This window comes from Cygnus olor, chromosome 3 (genome assembly GCF_009769625.2).
Source record: "Cygnus olor isolate bCygOlo1 chromosome 3, bCygOlo1.pri.v2, whole genome shotgun sequence".
Lineage (NCBI taxonomy): Eukaryota > Metazoa > Chordata > Aves > Anseriformes > Anatidae > Cygnus > Cygnus olor.
In genome coordinates this window covers 25,827,937-25,850,611 of record NC_049171.1, presented here as the reverse complement: position 1 = coordinate 25,850,611, position 22,675 = coordinate 25,827,937, and the positions used below count along the sequence as shown (strand labels likewise).

General features: G+C 37.3%; 1 protein-coding gene across 1 annotated transcript in view; it reads right to left on the bottom strand.

Annotated features, from left to right (window-relative positions):
• The window catches only part of FAM83B (family with sequence similarity 83 member B), a 54,949-nt gene that overhangs the window by 13,617 nt on the left and 18,657 nt on the right, over positions 1 to 22,675 (bottom strand). The window contains exon 3 of the mRNA XM_040553048.1: positions 4,637 to 4,801. Coding sequence (XP_040408982.1) covers positions 4,637 to 4,801 — 165 coding nt within the window. The remainder of the gene's footprint in view (positions 1 to 4,636; positions 4,802 to 22,675) is intronic.

Genomic DNA, 22,675 nt, shown 5'->3' with positions numbered 1-22,675 from the left:
TCTAATTAGGTGTCAGGGATGCATCCTTTGAATAATCTCCCAAAATGCATACTATTTTTGAGAACATAAAAGAACAAGGTGTTCCACTTAAGATTAGTTATGTGTATGTATGCACATAACTGAATCGCAAGCCCCATTTTTTTTATGAAATTCTAGGCTTCTCCTTCCTACTTGGTTTTATCCTCAGGCTACAGGACTGCCATGATAACAGCACTAACAATAACATGTCATTGATCAATACAGAAGTGATCAGTAATCAGCATCACTGTGGATAAAGGAATAATTCACTATGAATCTTAAGAGAAAATCCTGGGCAGCTGGAACAAACAAATCCACACATGATGAAGGAATTGAGAGGAAAGAATTCCTTGAGAGGAAGCTATCCTGAAAGGACACACAAAAGTTTGTGAGATCAGCTGTAGCAAGTCAAATGGAAAGTTTGTCTGGTTCTGTAAACAGTTTTTGAAAGTGACTGCTAGTGGATACGTATGGAGGAATAATTTAATTGAGGATTTGATATTTTAGGAGGTTTGTGAAGCCAAAAACGGGATCTTCTCCCTCCTCCAAGAACTGATTGTAGGACTCGGGGACTGTTTGCATTCCTGATGTTTAAAACATCCAGTGTCTGGATGTCTGAGCTGCAGTTTGAGAATGGCCATCAGGGCTATCCAATTAAATGACAGCTAAATGATGAACAGGAAACAAGCTCTAACTTCTCTTTTTATGTATGACTGTGCAACTGACTATCTTCCCCGAGAGAACCACATAACCACGATTTAAAATGTGGAAGTATAATTCAACATTAAACATTTATTTTCATCAGTAAAAAACCTCCAATGTGATAGGTAAGTACAGTGAATACACTGGTCTCAAACATTTCATTTCAGCACTTTTTATTTGTAGAGTCTGTTTTTATCAGTGTTCAATTACTCACCCTGTACTTGCTGTCAAGAATATGCATAAAGAAGAGAATGAATGTCCATCTAATACTAAGCCTAGCAGCTTTAAAGAAAAATAAGTCGCATTTCTTACACTGTTCATTGTTTCTAATATTATCTGTTAACCTAGGCCTCTGTCCTTACTGCGAGATAGTAGTTTCTGTGCAAATGCAAAGTAGCTTTCCAGCTAGGTTCTGTCATGACTTCTAAGCAGGTTCAGTGACCACTGAAGTCAAATTCTCAATGACTTCACTGGAGTCTGGTCCTTAGGACAGAAATTTGCTCACTGATATGACACTGCACACCTATTTAATAACCAAATTTGACTTAGACTTGGAAGTACTAGAAAACTTTTGATGATTTTGATAAAACTGGTAAAAGATAAAAGAGATAAAATGGCATGCAATCAGTTCTCATGAACAGCTTCTCCTGTGCATTTAAGCATATATATTTGGGAGTAGACTTCACAAAAGGAAAGTAAAATCAATTCTTTACTGGTACTATTTTCTCATTTCTCCCATTCATTATAAATACTGAGAGGACTATCAGGGGGTAAACAGTTCCTGCCAAATTGCTTTCAATATATCCTGTAGCAAGATGACTCTTCTTAATTTCCAGAGAAGTAAAAATAAGTTTCTGCAGAGTACAGAGCCTCTGCCACATGCCGCAACTCATCAAATAGAACACTAAGATGTGACATCAGTCAAGGAACTTGGTTGTCTTCTTTGGTATTAAACAGCATTTCCTACATTGGTTCATTGTTTGTAATCAAAAATGAAGATACAACTTAAGCATTCTGGTGATACTGGGGATTGCTGTCTCAGTGCTGCGTTTTGCAGTGCAAATCTATCTCATAGTTTGCTGCAGCACCTGTCAGCAGCAGAAAAAAACATCTCTAGAAAAAAATTAGCGATTATTTTTTTGAAAATGTACCTGAAAAAAGTCATAATCTGTACTGACTCTTCATCTTTCAATCAAAAGGAGTTACTGACCAAACAACAAGTCTGACTGGTTACAAAGTTAATAAAAATAAGTTTAGATAGAGAAAAGAAAGAAAGAGAAATACATTAGCTAATAGGGGAAATGTAGGACAGTCAGTAAACAGATAAATTAAATTGAAAATGGGGAAAGAGAAATGGGAGAGTACAGGAAAGGAATTATTTATTTGAGTTGAGTTCCACTGATGATGTTAAGGTGAACTTTAAGTAAAAACCAACCCACGAGAAGAAATGTTGTACAAGAGACTGGAAAAGCTCCTAGTAAATTCAAGGTGTCATATTCTTCTGTATGGAATTCACATCGTAGTCACATAATACATAGTCTATCAATACCTTCAGTATATACTCTTTCAAAAAAAGATGGAAACATGCCCTGGTATGGATTTGCACTACATATGAGACATTTAATGTAGATTTATTTACAAATAAATCCTCTTTTTTCCATATAGAAGACTACTGAATTGTGAATCTGAATTCAAAAATACAGTCTCTCTCATGCCAGCATTTCATTTTTTACTGATTCAAAGGAAGAGATAAAGAGCCAGTGAGTATATTGACTAAGTCATAAAAGCTTGAGAGTAACTCCTCCCCATGAGTGCACAGGATGAAGAATGTCTGCCATACTCAAGACTGAACCAAATCATGCCAGAGAATAACAAGGCCAGTGCTGCTGTTGCTACATCTTGAGGAAAAAGAAATATATCCTTACATCTGTCCTCTTCTTGCTTTCACTGAATAGAAGAGGAGGGCCAAAAGCACAAAAAGGCAATGAAGCACTGAGGCAATGAAAAAAAGAGACAGAAACCTTGCCAAAGTATTGACTGCTCTTTCACAGTCACCAGTGGCTTCCCTTCATCCTGAAGAAAGACACAGGATAATTACTGTGAGAGTAGTAAGCTTTTATTTTTAGAGCAACAGTCACTGGGAGTAGCACCTGGATGAGGAGCCTGAAGAGTTTTACTACAAGCTGAACTGGAAACCCAGCACACAACAGGATTACCGTTTAGCTCTTTGGCATACATTTTTCATTTTCTGATAAACCTTGAAGCATTCCAAGTAAACCTTTCAGCCTAAAAATGTTTCTCCCATTGTTACAGGACAGAAACATATAAAACATAATGTCACTAAAGAGGCCAAATCCAAACCTCTCCAACCCACACTAATCTATACCAAATCCATACCAAATTCAGTCTAATGTATGTAATGTGAGTTCTTTCAACTACAGTGTAAATGTCTGTAGGTCTATAAAACCATAGTAAAAAGAAAACCTCCAAATCAACCCCAAGAGTTAGAAACAGCTATAGATACATATTATACAGAATCAGTTTGAAAATGCATATTACCACATTTTTCAAGACAGAGCTTGAAAAAAATGCTCCTAATTTGTTTTACATTGGCAGGATAAAACTCATGCCATTAAAAAGAAATGTACGCTGTTTTTAGCAACATTTATGGCAAAGTTAACCCAAGTAATTAGGAAACAATGCTGTCTGACGTTCCAGTGTATGGAACTATTGCCAAATGCTGACTTTATGAGGGCAATTACTACCAAGGTCTACAGACCCACAATATTTGTGACATTTTCTTTTCAAAAATTCCCATAGCTTTGTGTATTAGGCCACCAGAGGGCAATCCCACATGCTCAAATCCCCCATACCAGAAACGAGTATGGGAAGTGGTGTGGTGATACTTTTAAGGGCCTAAGTCAACACTCCAGAGCAAAACTTTGTATAAAATACAGGTTTGTTCCAAAACTTTAAGAAAAAAGCCTTCTTTATCCTCACAAAAACACTACTTCCATCTGTTTTTCAGACTGGGTTCTTAAAATGCATGCTTGTAAGAAGAGCTTCTGAGATATTTTTACCAGGAGTAAACATGGCCCAACTAGTTAAGAAACAAGGAATTGCAAATAGAGCTATATGGAAGTTCAGCCAAGGAAGAGTTTAAGGCTTTACAGAGAAACTCTGGTACTGTGCTTGGAACATTTTCAGAGCTATCTACAATGACAGTAAACCTAGAAGTATTTATGAAGCATTTATGTCAGGTCAGTGCAGCATATGGTTAGCATTCTATTCCCTAATATAGGAGGGTGGTGCAGGACATTGGGTGAAAAATGTAAACATCAGTCCTCTCTTAATTATCTTTCTCATAAGGCAAAATTACATATGTAATGTATAAAAGTAAGCCTACTCATACTGTATGCTGTAGACGGACATAATAAGAAGTGCTTTCTAAACAGAAACTAAAACAGAATCCCAGTCCTTTTAATGCATTTTAATAGTAATCACATTTAACAAAAAGATCATGAAATGAAGTATACCATTTATTATTCCAAACAAATTGCATAAGCTTTATGATTTTATTTGCAGGTTAATTTAACATAAAGCAATAGGAAGCAAAGTTTTTGAAACCTGTAGTATGCCTAAGGAGATAATAATGGAAAAATATTTTATAAATAATATGGAAAAATTATGCAACTCTATCAAATATTCTTGTTTTGGCACACGAAAAAGATAAAAGCTTTTCTAAAGAGAATAACATTTGTAGAGAAGTTTCTGCTGAGAGCTTACCAGATTATACTTCATAGTTAATTTGATATAGCAGTATTTGATAATGAGGTTTTGAATAATAGTGTCTTTTCTTTGGGTTGCAGAAGAATGACTAGCAAATGTTCAAGCACAGGAACACAAGAAGTCTTACCCTGAGCCTCTGAACCTGACAGCCTTGTTTCTCCGTCATTTTCAGAAAGTGACTGAAGTTTGACTCATCAAGCAGGAGATACACTGCAATCCCTCTTGTAGATGCTTCTACAATTTCTCTAAAAATATCCACATCTGTAAACATATCCATAACTATGGCAATGACCTGAAAAAAAGAAAAGACAAAAATTACTGTGTTGTATAAACACACATTTGAAACTCTTCACTGAAGTTTGCACTTTGCAGCTAACATACCAATGCTATTCATGCATCAGAAAGTTCTAATATTTTCTGTGGGGTACCACTTAACCCAGAAGGCTTCTCAAGAGCACTGGATCTTCTTTTTGAGAGGTCAGGTGACTGCCTATACGACAGTCATTACAAACTGCAAACTCTGGCAAATTGTTGTATTGTGTGTGAGTTCAGGAATGGGTGTTATAGGGAAAAGGAAAGCCAGTGGAACAGAAGGGAATGGGAAGCAATACAGTGAAAAAAATGGAGCCAACTGCAGTGTAACTGCATAATAGAAAATTCAGATAACACTGTTTTTGTACAAGGCGGTTGTTCAACCTAATCTAAATGCTGTTCTTTGTCTTCACAGTTTTCCCTAAAACTAATAATTTGGGAGTTTGAAGGAGTCAATAAGCAGACATTGAAAAGGTGGGGGAGTTGATGAAGACTTCAGCACCCATACTGACTCAGCACACTCACTGGGACAAAACTTCCTCAGCTGGTGAGAGGTTGGTTCAGGAAGATTAGAGTGCTGAACACCAGCCATTCAACCTAGGGGAAAAATGCAGGTATTTCTGACTGGGAAAAGCAATGTCCTGCTAATCGCATTTTGGAGATGATAGACAATTTACTTATCATTAGCAATTTGGAATGAAGTAATATTGAAATAGAGGAAATAACAGTGGGAGAACAGGTGCCTGTGCAACTTTTAAAAATACTATTCTTACCCATTAGAGTCTTCACAAAAAGTCCCAGTGAAACTTTTCAGGTGCAAATTCAAATCAAATAAAGCCTATCGCAGGTATAAGAGTAGGCTTGATAGTGAGCTTGCTTTACCAATTTCACTCATCCTTAAATTTTCCGTACTTGAACATATACTTAAACCATAATGGTGTAATTGTAAAGTTACAATCACTCATCTTATTCTGGAACTGAAACATTTATCTTACGCACAAAATTTGGTAAAGGATGTTGCACACACAGAGGTAAATGCTGTGTCTCCAGTCAGTCATCTGAATTGTCTTTTCGAATGTGCTTGCTCAGAACCAGAAGATTCACTTATGGCAAATATATGCTTAGAACACTAGAAATACAAATGGGAGCTGACCAAGAATAAAAAATAAAATAACAATGTCATTAAGAAAGTAAAGACAGCTCCTGAAGCAATAAAAATGAAAGGAGTTGGCTTACAATAACATGTCACCTGGCAGTAAAAAGACTCGTTACAAATCCACCAGTCAGAGAGGAACTGAATAGCATGAAATAACTGAATTCTTTCAAATGCCCTATGTATTACCTCACTTTTTTAAGTGACTTTTTGGGAAAATAAATAATTAAAAAAAAACACAACACACAAACAACTGTTTTTTAACAGTACAAATTATTTTTTCATCTACATTTGAAAGGAAAGAATGAAAACCACAGAAGTTTATTTTGACTCATCACTTCTGCTTGGTCTTGACTCAGATACACAAAGTTAACTGAACATGGCAACCCTATTTATTCATCTGTCTTGTTTCTCTTACATCCAAACAGAAGTATGCCAATGTAGATCAAGTGTGCTAGGTAAAAAGATCAAAGAAGAAAGTCTGTTCCCAAATAGGTTTGTTTCATTATCTGTGTCCCCCTCCCTCTGATCTCCTCAATTTCTTCTTAATCTTTCCTTTTCTTCAGATCTTTTAGATCGTTATATTAAAGAATGTATTTAAATTATGGGATAAATCCTGAGTAAGTAGTGTAAACTGACATAAATACATGAAATATTTAAAATCTACAGTACAAACTTCAAAAATCCTTCTAACACTTTCCTATGGCAGATATCTACGATGCTAATTTGCAGCATCTGTGGTTACAAAGACTATTATACTGGAAGCATACAGAAAACATATAAACAAACAAAAAAACCAGCTAGAATGAGTAATACAAATTGAAACCAAAGCTGACTAGAATGGCCATATTTGTCTTAGGAAGGGAGAGATGAATTGAAAAAATAAGCAGGTATGAGAGTGCTGGCTGTGCACTACTAGTGAAAACAATCACTGCTGTTGAAGATATGCAGATACACCAAACCTTAGAAATGAACAGAGCACCCCGCTTTGTCTTCACTAGTAGAACAGGTCTTAACCCTTTTAACTTTGAAATTTTAAACTTAATTCTATGAAGTACCAAACTATTATTGTGAGAAAAAGCAGGTTTCAGTTCCAAAGTTTGAATAGGCATTACACTTTGAAACCTGAAGTTTGTGCTAACTCAATAATCCTCAACAGATTTAAGGACATTTGCAAAGCCATGTTTGTGATTTGACAACCAGCTGGACATTTGTTTTTCCATTCCCTGGAAATCAAAGGTTACTCGTGAAGTATACCCTTGTTAGTCTGCCCATTCACTTTTAGCAACACAATTAATCCTGTCAACACTAATGTTTAGTAGGCTAAATTGCTGAAGGAAAGAAGAGTGCTAAATTTGCGTCATGTATCAACATACACTGATAAGTAAAAGCAGTAATTTACAGAGATAAGGTTATTTCTGTGTGTAGATTTCTATAAGTCAAACTAGATATTTGGTCATAAACTACATATTTTGATGCAGAGAGAGTGGATCCCATAAATATCAGAATATTCAGGCTTTTAAGTGTACTAAACTTCCCTTAATTTTTAATTCCTTGGGTATATTTGCCAACTTTGAAGCACAAGGGAGTACTGAGCTTGGATAAAGAGAAACCCAATTCAGAGTCCCAAGTTTTGATTAAGAATACCAAGACTAGGCAGTTCCTCCAAAATAGGTATTCTGTAATGTGAAAATACCTTTACTTAAAGCTCTAATATCAGCTGCAGGATTACTTATTTGCTGCATAACTTTGTAAGAAAAGATGTCACTACAGTGTTATACATTTGTTTCTGAAATTGCAGAACGAATTTCCACACTGATACTTACAAGAGGAAGCCAGGTAACAATGAAATCCAGCAAGGAAAAGGACAAGGGATAGAATTCAAAGAGCAGCAAAGAGCTCAGAAAACTGGCTATGCCACAAATTCTGTTTCTTTTGGGCATAAGAGCACTATCCTGTGTTAAGAAAATCCCCCAAGACAGAACACTTCAGTGCCTTACAGTACACTTCCAGGCTTCCTTATAAGCTGCAATTTTCTTTCCAAAACATATTTGTTTTCCAAAAGGCAGGGCTCTCTGCAAAAACAAGCATCAATACTTTTATAAGGACATGCAAAAGCCATCCAACCATGCAGGGGATACTGGATAGGTGCAGCAGTTTTCAGCTGAAAGCGCCAGATTTCTGGGAGAACTTGCCAAATGTAGGAAACTGATCATCACCCTGATCACAAATGGCCCTCGGGAATAATTAAACATTTCACATTTTCAGGGATGAGAGAATAGTTGGCAGAGCAGACACGCTGATATTATGCACAGCAAAAGTGGAGTACTGCCACCTGACTTGAAATTAGATAGAAAAAAACAAACATTTCAATGACCAATTAAAGGTGAAGCCAGTGCAGAAAACAATTTTTATACTACTTTTCTTCCCCCCAAATTAAATTTAAATCATCTTAGGTTGTTACCACTGATCTCTTCTTATTATCTTCCAACTCTTTTTCAAAGTGGTGAATGTTTTTTAAGGTTATATTTTGGATGTTGTGGCATCCTTACAGATGAAGAAAATCTGCTGAAATCAATAAACACAACATTACTTCTAATAAAGCTGATAGTTTTATCAACTTAAATAAAGGCACCAGCAATGCCATATTATATTTTCCTCAGTACTGTCTTGAAACCAAGAACATGTCTTGCAGTAGAAAAGCAGAGCTTCATACATTAACATTTTAGAAATATTTAATTACAGGCAGAAAAATGGCCAGAGGAGGACCATCAAGATAATCAGGGCTGGAGGACTTGCCCTGTGAGGAGAGCCTGAAGGAGCTGGGCTTGTTCAGTCTGGAGCAAAGGTGGTTTCAGGGCACCTTACAGCAGTCCCCAGCACCTACAAGGGAGTGTCTCAAGAAGATGCAGCCAGGTTCTTCACAGTTGTGACAGGACAAAAGACAACGGTCAAAATGAAACAAGAACAGTTCTGACCTGATACAGGGAAAAATCCTTATCCCCATGCAGAAAGTCCAGCACTGGAGCAGGTTGCTCATAGTGCTTCTGTAGTCTCTGTCCTTGGAGGTTTTCAAGACCTACCAGGATAAAGCCCTGATCAACCTGGTCAGGTCCTAACACTGGCTCTGCTTGAAGCAGGAGGTTGGACTGAAGACCTCCTGAGGTTCCTCCCAAATTACCAAGTCTGCAGTTCGATGACTAAGATCTCAATTTCTGTCCTTGTCAAAATGCAAGCAAATCTTGCCATATTTGATAATAATTATGAACTCTGTTATAAGGCTTAAAGAAACAAAACAGAGACTATGAATAAAGAACAACGAGAAGTTTTTCTCCCATTTTTGATAAGAAATTTGGTAAGAAAAACCTTTCAATTTTTTAATTTTAGGACATCAAAATCAACCCTTTTTATGCGTGTGTATTGACATTAAAGCATAGATGTAATTAAAGGTCTTTTACTGCTAGTGATCTTTAGGTCTATGCTACTGACAGTTCCATTATCCCAGTACCTTTACTCCTTTTACAAGCACTAATTACCATTCTTTGCTTAGTATCTCGCAGAGTGTGTCATTTAACACCTCCTTTCCCACAAACGGTAAACAAGAGGAATCCTCTAATGCAGCTGCTTTCTTAGGTCAGGCTTTACTGGAGACACCTACCATGATATCAATAACCTATTAGGGAATAATGCTAAGGACCTACCTACACTGCAAGAATATTGATTTCTTGTAACTTCCAGGAGGCTTACTTTGGGTTTACATCCTGCGACAAAAATCTGTGCAGTGCTTTTGAACACCACCACCTTTCCTCACCCCAGGACCAAAGAACTAATGTTTCAGATAGAAACGTTAACTCTATTTTTGTCAGCCTTCTCCCTGGTACTCCATTTAAATTTCTTTTTACAGTTCTCTGTATTAGGGAGAATCTCCCTGTGGCACAGGCATGGTGCTGCCTGAATCTGGCCTTTCTCAGAGAGAAGGCAGCCAGCAACCCTTGCAACACAGTGCAGAAGGAAGATACACTAGTGTACACCTTGCTGCTAGGAACACGAGACAGTGTGCAAACTGATTGCACGGGTTTTGGGTGCCATAAAAGAAAAAGAGACAAATCTTGTGACCACTACAGACAGCCTTCCCAGTAGTAAGCTGTAAAATATGTCTGTTACAAATTATCATGCTTTGTTGGGAGTCCATAAGACAGGTCCAGTTTATGCTTGCTGCAATTCTTGTTAGCAGTATGCAGTCGATCTCCTGATGTGCACACTTTCTGTCACTGTTGTTCAAACCAGAGTGCTCCTAAGACAATAATTTCATATTAATTTTCAAAATTTAACACAGCTCTGAAATGGTTTGCACAACACATTCTTCCACTGCAAAGCGTACTTTCAAGCCACTGTGACTTGCACCTGAATATCCCAGGTCACCTTTGGGCTGGCAGAACTGCTGAGATCTCACATCGCAGATGTAGCAGATCAGAAGTCTTGAGATTAAGTGTTGAAGCAGAGTATAATGGGAGAAGCCCTCCTCTGTAAACAGGAGCGTACATACAACTAATAAACAAACATCTGAGTATGACCCACTGTCCTACAATTACTGTGGCAATATAATGGAACAAATAGGTGATTTATACTTATGCAACTTCCATGAAATTAATGTCATTACTTGTAGTGGCTTATCATGAAAATTGGCTGTTTGAGACCATATTTGATTTATTTAATTTGGCTCTGCATTCAGGGAGCAATAGACCATAACCATACTGTGTACTGCGAAATGTACTTCCATTATTACCTTCTTTAAATGTAATTTAATGAACTGTAGGCTGAAGTCTGGCACTTCACTCCAACAAGCAGCTATGCAAACCACAGAGCAAGCCCTCCTAGCCCTCACTATCCTCTTTTCCTCCTGCTACTCCAAAATCACATTTGTGCCATCAGTTCTGAAGACCTGCAAAGTACACAGCTCAGAGCTGAGTGCATCTTCTGTTCTGATCATCCAGCCCCAGCTTATTGTGTCATGTGCTGCCTACACAGCAAAAGTATTTTGAAGTGAAAACTATGCTTAAATGGAATAAAAATTAACTTCAACATGCACGTCAGCAGTCTTCAATAACCACAACAACTCTCTGTAAAAGGATGTTAGGTATGCTCAACATGACTGAAAACTTGTGTGAATAAAAACAGCAGGAAAAGAAACACTGTGTAGGAAGGAAAACCAAAAAAGTCTACAAATGTCCTGCAATATAACATGGGAAACCAATGGAAATTATTCTCCCGAAATTATGAACAGTGGAATAAAGCAGTGTATAATAGTTTAATTGTGCTTAACTGACTAGCCCTCACGGCAAAGCCTAATCTGTTCTGCCCAAGAAACATGTCAGAAAGCTGTGTGGTGGGGAACTTTCTAGCAATCAGTAATGAGGAAAAATATGCTCTGATGCTGGCAGCAAAGAATGATATGGAAATGGTAACAGCAGCTCTGAAAAACGACATGATTTAACTTTGAAATACGCTGGGAAGATCCAATCTTCGCAATGTGCCATCTTCTAATCACCTGACAGTTCTACCTTTTGCTCACTTTGGTAACTTCTGTGCTGCTTAGCATGTCTCTAGGAGGATGAGAAGGTCAGGATTAGCTCTTCTACAAATGAAAATAAAGATAACAGAGAAGAAAAATTATCTGAAGTGAAGATAATACTGTTTTCGCTGAAAAGTGAATGTATAATAGCCTTCTGCACTACCTTTCAGAGAGCTATCGCAGGCTGAGCTAGCTTGTCACATACCATGTAGTGTCTTAAAATGACACCTTCAGTGCTGTCACTTTGAATTCACGCACGACTAAATTTATAGGTATCTTGCAAAACATATGGGAGTGAGCTGCATCAATTCTATAAATGTGATCTGTATCTATGGGTTTGGTAGTTGTTATTCTGGCTGACGGATTAGTAAAAAGACAGTTTGATCTGACCGAATTAAGGAGGCGCTACCTCACTGCAGCCGGCAGCAGAGGTGATGATTTCTCTGAAGCTGACCTCTATGCAGGCAGTCTCGAGTTTCTGCAAGTCAGGGAGAGGAAGGGGATAGTCGGAGGATTCTTCCTGGGGGCTTTCCAAGAAGCATTTATAAGCCTAACCCTTGGAAGAAAGGAAAGAGCTAGAAGACTCTGTGGAGAAACAGCAGCTGCCCAGTGATTGCCACAGCACAGACAGGAAAAGATTTACCAAAATTTGAAAAAAAAAAAAAAAAAAAAAAAAAAAAAAAGATTTACTTATATCTGCAAAGAGAACTGCCAAGCCTGGTTGAAGCAACAAGCACTCACAATGCTCAGTTTTAACACTTTCCGTCCTTCTTGCAATGATCCCATAAATAAGTAAACCACTTCTGGTATTTAATGAGCAAGCTGTTTTCCGTCACTGTGAACAGCAGTGGGCAGAGGTCCTACAGAGAGGCAGATAACGCAGAGCAGAAAATCCTTGGCATTATGGAGGGAATGTGTCTGGGAGCTTGCTCTGCCCTTTCTTCTCTTGCCATTCATGTCCTTGCTCTATCAGATCCCATTCTCAGTGCCATGTGTGCTGCAGCTGGTTGGGTAGCAGGATTTTAATAATTGTATTGAGCTGTTCAGAATGTTCTTATTCAGTTGTTGTTTTGGGAGGCTGCCAAGCTTTTCCTGAGGAAAGCAAACAGAAAGGAAATGCCAGGATTTTCTGACAGCCTGCGACCCAGCTAGACCAGAATGAAAATTCATGACAAAAAACAAAAAGTACTTCTCTAGCCTCTGGCTTTCTCTACGATGAATTTCAAAGACTTGCTGCTTTAGAAATAATTTCTTATTTAAAAGAATATTAGCAGCTTTAATATGTGGGTTCTCACCAGATCCCTTAATATTTGGAGAATGTTCAGTATGCTTAAATATTATAATATACTTTTTATTTTAAATTTGCTTGTAAGTACTACTCATACATGTGTGCATTACTTAGTGACTGCCTAAAAACAAACAATGCGTGACCATGTGATAAGTGAGCCTTAATTATTTTTTTAAAAAGTGCCAACAGTAATTAGAACATGCTTTCTGCTAAACTCTTAATAAATTGTACTTTTTGATGTGCTCTGCAGCAGTGAAAACCTCATGCCTTGGCGATGATTCTCAATTTTGAGATTTCCACTGAATAATCAGAGTAAGAGCAGCAGATGTTCTGGGCAAGCTTGTACCCTGTCCAGGGAAGTATGAGTCTACTACCACACATTTGAGAAGCCTCTCAATACTTGAAACTATGAATGGCTGCCATGTTTTGCCATGCACAGCTAAGTATATGGGGAAAAGCCTCCTCAAACTCTGGGGAAAAAAATGCAAAGTGGCAAAAACGTTTGAAAAAGTGTACTAAAATTGCCCATTCTATTTGCTCCTGCTTACAAATATTTTTTATGCCAAAGAAAACCAGACTGGACGCCTTTTTTTGCTCATCAAGTCTTTGCTGCTCATCAAGTAATCAAAGTAAATGCCTGAGATTTGAACTAAAGTGGATAAAATTCTCTAAGAGAATTTTTATGCATATATAAAAAAAGGTTTTGGTGGAGTTTCTCAGAGGGGAAATGGAATGAAGCTCTGGGTCAGTCTGCCTTCCCACAGCTCCATTCAGAGGCCTCAACTATCCCATATAAACAAACTGCCAACACTGAACCCCACTTCCTGAGAGTTTACATATTTAAAAAACTTGACAATGTATAGAAAACCACAATATTAATAAATACTTACAGGCTGTAGACTATAACCTATAAAAACAAGCAATATTTCTTTAAAGTAGACAACTTTGCTGGCAGTTGTTAATTAGACCCTTGGAAAGAAAGATCCCCTTTAGTTAAAGGCAGATTTATAGGAAAAAGAGGTGATTCAGACCAACTTTTCTAGACTGGGAAGAATAATTTTACTTTTAAGTTTGCTTATGCAAGTGCTGTGTAGTGTTTGTCATCTTCAAGACCTTAATAGTAAACATATGTTTCTGAAATGAAATAGAAGAGTTGAATATCTAATATTCATATTTTATAAATAAGCAGCATATTTAATGTATCTTATGTGCTCCTGCTAGTATATATATTATTTAGATTAAAAAATTCCAATAAACTATAAGTATATTATTCAGTAGTATAATACTGCCTGCAGTCCCTTGTTACTTAAAAGAACGAATATGTACTACAGACACATCCAGCACATAAGAAAATAATCAAAGAAGACAGGTGAGGGCTTAAGGCAGAGGTGGAAACAGCACTTCTGTAGTAGACCCTGGAAAATAACAGAGGTAGATGAAGTGTTTCAAAAACAATACCTTTGTCAAATGCTTCTAAAAGCAGAGAGATTTTGGTGGATCCAAGTCAGCACATACAGCTGACATGATTCAGACTTGCTTATAGATCAGAAAGATAGACTTTTGAATGCATATATGCAGTCCTGGTGATGGCCATAAAATCACAGAACAGCTCGGGTTGGAAGGGACCTTAAAGATCACCTAGTTCCAAGCCCCTGCCATAGGCAGCGATGCCACCCACTAGATCAGGTTGATCAGGGCCTCATCTAACCCGGTCTTGAACACCTCTGGGGATGGGGAATCCACAGCTTCTCTGGGCAACCTGTGCCAACGCCTCACCAAACATTGGTCTACCAACCATTTTTAGTATCCAGAAAAATAAAAACATACAGTTGGGAGGGACTTGTAAGCTACACAGGAAGACTTTGAGCATTATACCATGGGGACCTTGCAGCAACTAACAGAATTTCATAAGAAATTTTAAAAAATGATTTTTTTTTTTACATAAAAGACATTGCATCCAAAAGAAAACAAAACTATTTTGGATTTCAGTGCCCAGTGGAAAAAAAAAAGTGTTTAATTGCTGGATTTCAAATTAGTGGAAGCCTACAGACCAATGAGCATGACCTGATTATACTCAATACTGAGAAGCAATTCCTAATTATATAATTAGTAGTTGGTAGTTAGTCATCTATAGACACCCAAAACCTCTTCTTCCAAAAGGTATATTTCATAATCCTAAGGAACACTGCTGGTGAAACTGTCTGGGAGATAAATGAGGAAAAAAAAAGTGGAATAAAAAATTGGATGTCCTTTCACAAGACCTTATTAGATGTCCACAGAACCACAACTGAGATGAGAACCAATTCTGGTTAAAAACCTCCCTTAGTTCACTGCATAGTGAAGGTAATTACCAAAGTGGAAAAAGTAGTCCTCAACAGAGGCTCCTTTCAGTATTTGGAAAGAAATGGGATGATGTTCTTTTCTCATATGGTTAATAAGGAATATTACAATCCATTAGCAATAGAGTAATATTTCTGAGAATAACTGCAATTAGCAGACCTGGATAGTTTACACTTCCGCGAGGCAATTCCCTGGTCTGTTGCTGGTCACTTTTAATAAAACTGAGTATCAGGGAAATCCCAGAAAACTGAAACAGTGCTCATGCTCAATGTTCATAAAACAGCTTGATGACCAAGGAGGTCTGACTTCTGAAAGGAAAACCAACACAAGATTCAGTACATACATAAATAAAGGCTAATCATTTATTTGGGGAAGGGTAAGTGGGAAAAACATCGTTTCAAATATCACTTATTTAATCTTTCTTCAAGATTCCACTTTTTGCATTTAGCTTTATATATTTGATTAAAAAGTCAGTAATAGACACCTGAGGTGTACAAATTTGAGGGCCAACTGGTTAAGGGACAGATGTTTAAGGCATTTGTCCTCTAAGAATATTATGACAGGGTGGGAGTATTTCTATCAGTTTGTAGGACTTAATGATTTCAAAGATTTTCACACTAATGCCACAAAGCTGCAAGCAAGATAACTATGATTTACAGATTATTATATTTGTGTTACCCTCCCTCCCCTTTTTTCTATCTCGTTTGTTCTTCCTTCCCTCCCTCTTTCCTGTTCTTTTCCCTTTGCCTTTGTTCCCTTCCTTTCTCTCTCCCTCTCTCTTCCATGAAGAATGTCAAATTAAGTTAAATCTAGGATTGGGGAAAAAATATTTTGAATACTGAATGTGGACTTAAAACGGGTTACTACACACCTTACATAAACTTTAAAATATGTTTTACTGCAAATTTTATGACCATATATATTATGTATCTTTACGACATTCACAACAGAAATATTGCTTCCTGCTATTATCTTCACTGCCACTACTTTCAAGCCCCATAGATGGACCAAATTCCGTTTAAGGAGTTCAATTCAAGAAATAATACAGCAGTGAAAACCAGCAATGTAGAGAATCGAGGCCATTTAAAATTACTGGTGGCAGTCAGTTACGGGTTAGTAAGAAGGCAAGCCAATGATCCTCCTGAACAAACAGAAGAGGATGAATAATGAGAAGTTTCCCCAGGGCTTAACTCTGACAAATTCTCAATTCATCTTATACATATATCCTGCAGGGTCATCTTTAATATTTTTCTAGTTCAGCTACGTGACATAATAAAATGCATTTATAAGCGAAACTACTGTGCCTGGACAAATACCTGCAGTAACTTCTGCGTTGCTGACAAAACCAACAGCAATGGTTGGTCAGATCAGCATTTTGCAACACATATTACAGACTAATTTAAGTCTGCATATGGCCATCTAGCAGCACACCCTTACATCAGAACACTGGGTAAACAACCAGTCGGATGACTGAACCAGATGATTTTAACTATTTATTTTTTTAACAGGGTGTCACTGAGAAGAGTTCAGCTCTCCTTTGTTTTGCTTCAGGAACCTTCGCTGATATTAGGGAGGAACCGCTGATGTCACCTGCTTGTGCAGCAGCTACAGTTAGTGGTGCAACACATGGTTAATGATCGCATGCTGCCAGCCCGCATTTCAATTTCACCTGTTTTAAAGACAGGTTGTGAAACTAATTAATTAATTATTGTCTGCAAATCATCTTGAGATCCTCAAATGAAATCCATTACCCTGGCATGCCGGACTATTTATTACAGATCAGATGAAAAAGGAAAAATAATTGCAGAATATTCTGAAAGCATCAGCAGAATGTCCTAAAGATAAGAAAAGATTAAGCTAGTTCATAAGTAATTACGTGTAGCTTTTCAGGGAAAAAATAATTATGCACATTACCAAATGAAGCAAGATGCCTGAAATAGCAGGGAAACAATTAAAAAAAAAAAAAAAAAAAAAAAAAGCTCAAACCTCCAGTGGAGCAAACTGAAATGAAGTGGATAAGCAGTTCTAGAATCCTTGTAGACCCCGGGGAGAGGATAGCAAATGAGAATGGAATAATGTAGCAAATGAAATACAATTCCTGAATCAAGCGTAGCAATTAAAAAAGAAAAAAAAAAAGAAAAAGAAAAATGGAGGAATTACAATTACAATTAAAATTACTACTAGTTTAAAAACTTATAATAGTAATATTATTATTTAAAATACTGTATTTATAAAAATTATTTCAATTTTAAAACCCTCTGAAAACTTTTACGATAAACCTGATTATTCTTGTCCAAAGGTGAATCTTCCAAGGAGGGTGTGTAATTTGAGGGAGTAGCCAGTCAATAGATAAGAAAGGAAATGAACAGAAACAAGTTTAAAAACAAACAATAGAAAGAAATGGTTCTTTCTTATTTATTTCTGCAAGGTATTTGCTAAATTGATCTTTTGGTCCCAATGTGAGCTCAATTTTTGATCAACCATCTTTGCCAGAAAAGCAAAGAATGATCTTGATGATCAGCTCAAGAATGATCTTGGTCACACTGTGTGCACATGCAATTAGCATCAGCTTTCACTGATCTGCATACAGGTCTTCAGCAAGGCTACAGGAAAAGTATTAATTCATCATTTGCAATTTGATACTGTAATTATGCAAAAATCCCTGGTCTTTGTGACACAGTCAGATCAGATAACCATAATGCTCCATCTTTAATATCTACTAGTCTTTTCATTTAAATATAAAAGTTTATTTTCAATGTTTAGAAGTTTATTCAGTGTATTTACAGTAGTTTCTTAAATCAATAGTCCAGGCTGCATCTAGGGAAGAGAAGACCCAGCAGGACTGCAGGAGAGAGTTCTGCGATCTGAAGTCCATCGCTTCAGCCATGGACAGGCACTGAGATCTTTTTTTCCTGGTCTACTCCTCTCATTTTTCTCATCCTCACAAGAATAATGCAAAGCACTAATTTGTGAATGAATAAAATGAACAAACAGTTATTAAAATAAATGAGTTGTCAGCGTGCAAGTAGCTGAACCCTTTATACACAATTGAGCTAGCGACCAACATCCTAAATTAATAGGATATTATTAATGGGTAGCAAAGAAACAGGTTATCACAAGTCTTCCATTGTACAGCTTCATGTACGTGAGATCATTCTCCTTTCTACAAAATATCCTTCGTGATGTGCACGGTATGCCAGTTATACCCGCAACCCCCAAACATTTGGGGAATGATAATCACAGATCTCATCCTGAAGCTGCTGAACACCTGCAAGAAATACAAAGCTCTTGCTAGGGCAAAGGAGTCTCTTCCAAAACATCACAGAAGGCACCTGGATTTAAGAGTGAAGGAGGAAGAAAAACAGTCTCTGTGGCAGGAACTTTCTACAGTAGCTTCCTTTGAGAGATTGGCTGCATATTTGTGTCAGTGATGCACCTGCAGCCACCAAATGTTCCTGTGCTGAATAGATGTACACCTCAGGGGTCTATATGTAATATGTAAGTAAACACGATGGGTAGAGAGCCTGCCATATCAATTCACTTGTTTTGCATAACAATCTTTTCTGCCTAACTGTAAGGAACAAAGGCAGAAACACCACTGAGCAAGCCACTCGTGGACTCCAATTAAGCCACATTCCGATGGAAAATTTGCTCTTGAAAAATGCACCAAGCACGGTAATAGCATAATATACTACTTGACTTGTGTTGCTTGAAATAACTATGAAGATGAGAACCTGCAATACCTCTGTGGAGGAGAGGTGAAAAATTTATTCCAAGAACACTTTGGAAAATAACTGCTTTTTGATGCAAACTAGTACCTTTCAAATAAACATTTGTTCTTATGAAGTACCTCTCTGATCTCAAAAGAGAGCTTCCCTTGAGTAACCTACAGATTCATGCCAATAAGGCTCTGTACCTGGCTACTAGGCCTTCTGTGTTTGTGTGCATTGCTAAAAACATGTTTTCTATAACGCAGTCTTTATGTGTGCATGTAGAGGAACGCATGTGCATACACACACTGACTGAGAAAGACATATTCTAATATTTGCTCCTTTACATAAAAAAATAAAAACTGCATTATATGGAAGTGTGGAAAAAACAGCACTCATTTCTGATGCAACAATAGGCTGCTTTTCTCCTTTTTTTTTTCTTGCTGCCTTAAAAATGCATACAGCTATTGCTGTCCTTCAGAGTCTTTCCTTGTTCTGAATCCACTGTCAGGTGCTGGAACAGCCACGTTTGCTAGACATCTGAGGCACAGCTGTCAGGCAGGAATTTTTCAGGGAATTTATTATTTTTGGTCAACTGTAACTAGTAGTTGGTAACTGGAAGATGTTCCAGTCTCTTATCCATGATAAAAAATACAATCTATATCATCATAATCGAGGCAGAAACAATCTTTTGCAGTGAAGCAAGCATCAGGTATGCAACGGGTAAGACACAACATTTACATGGATGACTGAGTGTTCCCTGAAATGCAGCCTAAATCAGAAACAGTACTTCAAGTGAACAACAAAATTATTTTCCCATGTGTTGCAGCTGCACAGAAGGAATACTGTAACAAAAAAAAGGAACTGCAGAACACGGCCTGGAAATGGGGAAGTGAACTGCTCTCCCCCTTGTATTTGGATACAACAGAAATATTTCTGCTTGATTGCTCCAAAGCAAGCAACCAAACAACCTCATGGACAAGAACAGACGCTGGACTGGCTGACGCAAATTATGAAGTTTTAAACTACTAGAAGAACTTGAGAACGTGGATTCCAGATTAAGCTCTTGATACTGTGCTCACTATTCTTAGTACATCAGTGCCCTATACTATGTATGTTTCCACAAATCAGTCTGAGCGAATATTCACATTGATAGATGGGAACCTAGATCTTTAATTTTTGTGGTATTAGAGAACATAAAAGTCTTCTGAAAAACTAAGTTTGAATAATTTGCTGAAAAATAAACAGGAAGTCTGTGTCCTAAGAGGAATTTGTGTGCAAGTTTTATAACTCATAGACCAATGTTTTTAATCATAAGACCTTCATATTCAGCCATACAAAATATACAAAGAATAATATATATATATATATATTTTGTTTAAGTATTTAAAAGATCTTTTAATCTATAAAAATGCATGGAACAGAGAAGGCATTCTAGCATTTTAGCTAGTTCTTGAGCATATTAGCATAGGAATATATTTTTAATAGACTAATGTTATTTATGGCCTTCTAAATCATCCCTGGCATACCTATAAAAATTAAAACTTATTGAAGTCTGCTACTTCTTTGCCATAAAAGACTTAGCAAATTTACCAGAAAAACAAGCAGCTTTTTGAATTCCTCTTAAATTACTTGCAATAACACTTAAGTACCTATTGAAAGCTTTTCATATGTAAAGCACAAACCATTTCATAAATGTGGGAATAACATTATTACGTCTATTTTTATCTGGGAAACTGAAAATTAACAGGGTGTGCGTGTGTGCGTGTCACACTGCTGTCCTGCGCCGGGCCATCTGAGTCAGCTCGTGACTAATTAGTTTCATTGCTGGAAACAGTCTAGTCACACTAACATGATGCTCTGGGAAGGCGAAAACGCCCTGCTTCTTGTCAATCTCCTCACTGTACTTTACCGTGCCATGCGAACAAGTCCTCAGAAGCTAATGGCCTGTGTTTACAGAGACGCTGAGCATCCCGAAGTCCCTCTGAATGCGATCCCTGCAGCTACGCAGCAGCCCGAGCCTCGCCTCGCCCTGCAGTCCTGCATTTGCAATTCTCTGCACCTTCTCTTTTGGCTCACTGTCGTGTCAGAGCGATGAGATATGCAAGCACAAAGCTCAGGCAGGGCTGGCCCGGACTTGCAAAATGGGTTTCTTCAAGCAAACTCTGTAATTTAGAGAAAAGGGATAGTACAGAGTACCCGAACTCCTGAGCAGTTATGGATTAGTTTCCCAGTGCTGACTGCAAGGCCAGTGCCCAACTGTTCTGAGGACAAATTTATTCTTAGCATCAGCTCTTTGAAGATGCAATAGTGTTAGGCCTCCGTTAAGCCTGAAGTCAGATTTCATTATCATAATGGTCCCTTCTGGCATCAAAATCCATGAATCTGTTCGTTTTATCAACCTTAGCTGATTTTGTGACCTGGAAGTGGCTGTGGAGATGAAAAGGGAGGGCATCAAGAACACGTAACATACTGTCAGATTTTAAAGGATGCAAATATTGAGTAGAGGAGTATGTTTGCACAGTTATTTTCCAAAACAGCTTCCAATAAAATCAATTAGAAAAATATACGTGAAAATAAAAGCAATGACAGGGCCCAAGGAGAGGACACACGAACACAGTACAAACAGCTGCCTACAATCAAAAGGTAACTAAGAATGACTTACACAAAAAATATCATAATTAAAATATCAGAATGACGACTAGTCTAGCAGGGAAGACTGTGGCTACAAGAACAAGCTCAAAATTAAAGCCTTGCCACTGGGATTTGGTGAGAAATGACTGCAACACACCAAGTTTACTGAATGCAGGGCAAAAGATTCATTGCCCTCAAAATCCCAGTCACAAAGCACCCAAAAACATGCCTGAGAGCGAGCAAACCAGCAAATAATGCAAACGGATGATCCTCCAAAACACTGAGGAATGTTTGGCAACTTGAAAACAACTGGAATATTTAATTTGAGATTTTGTTGGTTCTGTGGTTTTTAGCAAATTTGAGAAAGGAAGGAAAAATAAGGTATGTTTTGTTAACATTGAAATCCTTCCTGGACAGCCTGCTGACCTGCAGAACCCAGCCACGACTTTGAAATTAAAATGTCCTAAGTGACGTGCCATTGTCAGTTTTCATAATGCATTAATTTAGTTAAACATGTTAATAATTACCACGCAAGAATTTTCACCTACGTCATATTCCCAAGCATTCCACGTTTCAGCCTGAGTGGTGCTCTGCTTGTTTCGGAAGCGGCTGATAGGCAGCTTTTCAAATTCCAGAGTGTGTGTGTGCATATTCATTTATATAAATATTATATAACCTGTTTACACAGGTCTTCTGAAAATTATTTAAAGACACTTTTTTTTTTTCCTCTGTTTACAGATAAACAGATTTCTGTACTCACAAGATTAACCAAGCAGTTTGCTTTATGTTTTACTGTTTCAGACTAAAACCCCTTCCACAGCCAGAGCAAAGCAATTTAAGTACAAAACCAAAACAGATAAATGCCTGCTACTTACATCCCAATTGCTATGGACTTTATTCATAGCTCTGAATAAATAAATAAATATATATATAGAGAAAATATATATTGAAAAATATATATACTATGATACAAAAATATAATTCAGTATTTTTACTGTAAGTCAGCACTATAGAACTCAAGAGAAGAGTAATTCAGAAAAAAATCCATCCGATTAGGTTACTTTTAATTTATATGTTACCAAAATTTCCATATTTCTGAAATCCTCCTCACTAGAGAAAAAACTCAAATGCCATTCTTATATAATTTCCAAATTTCC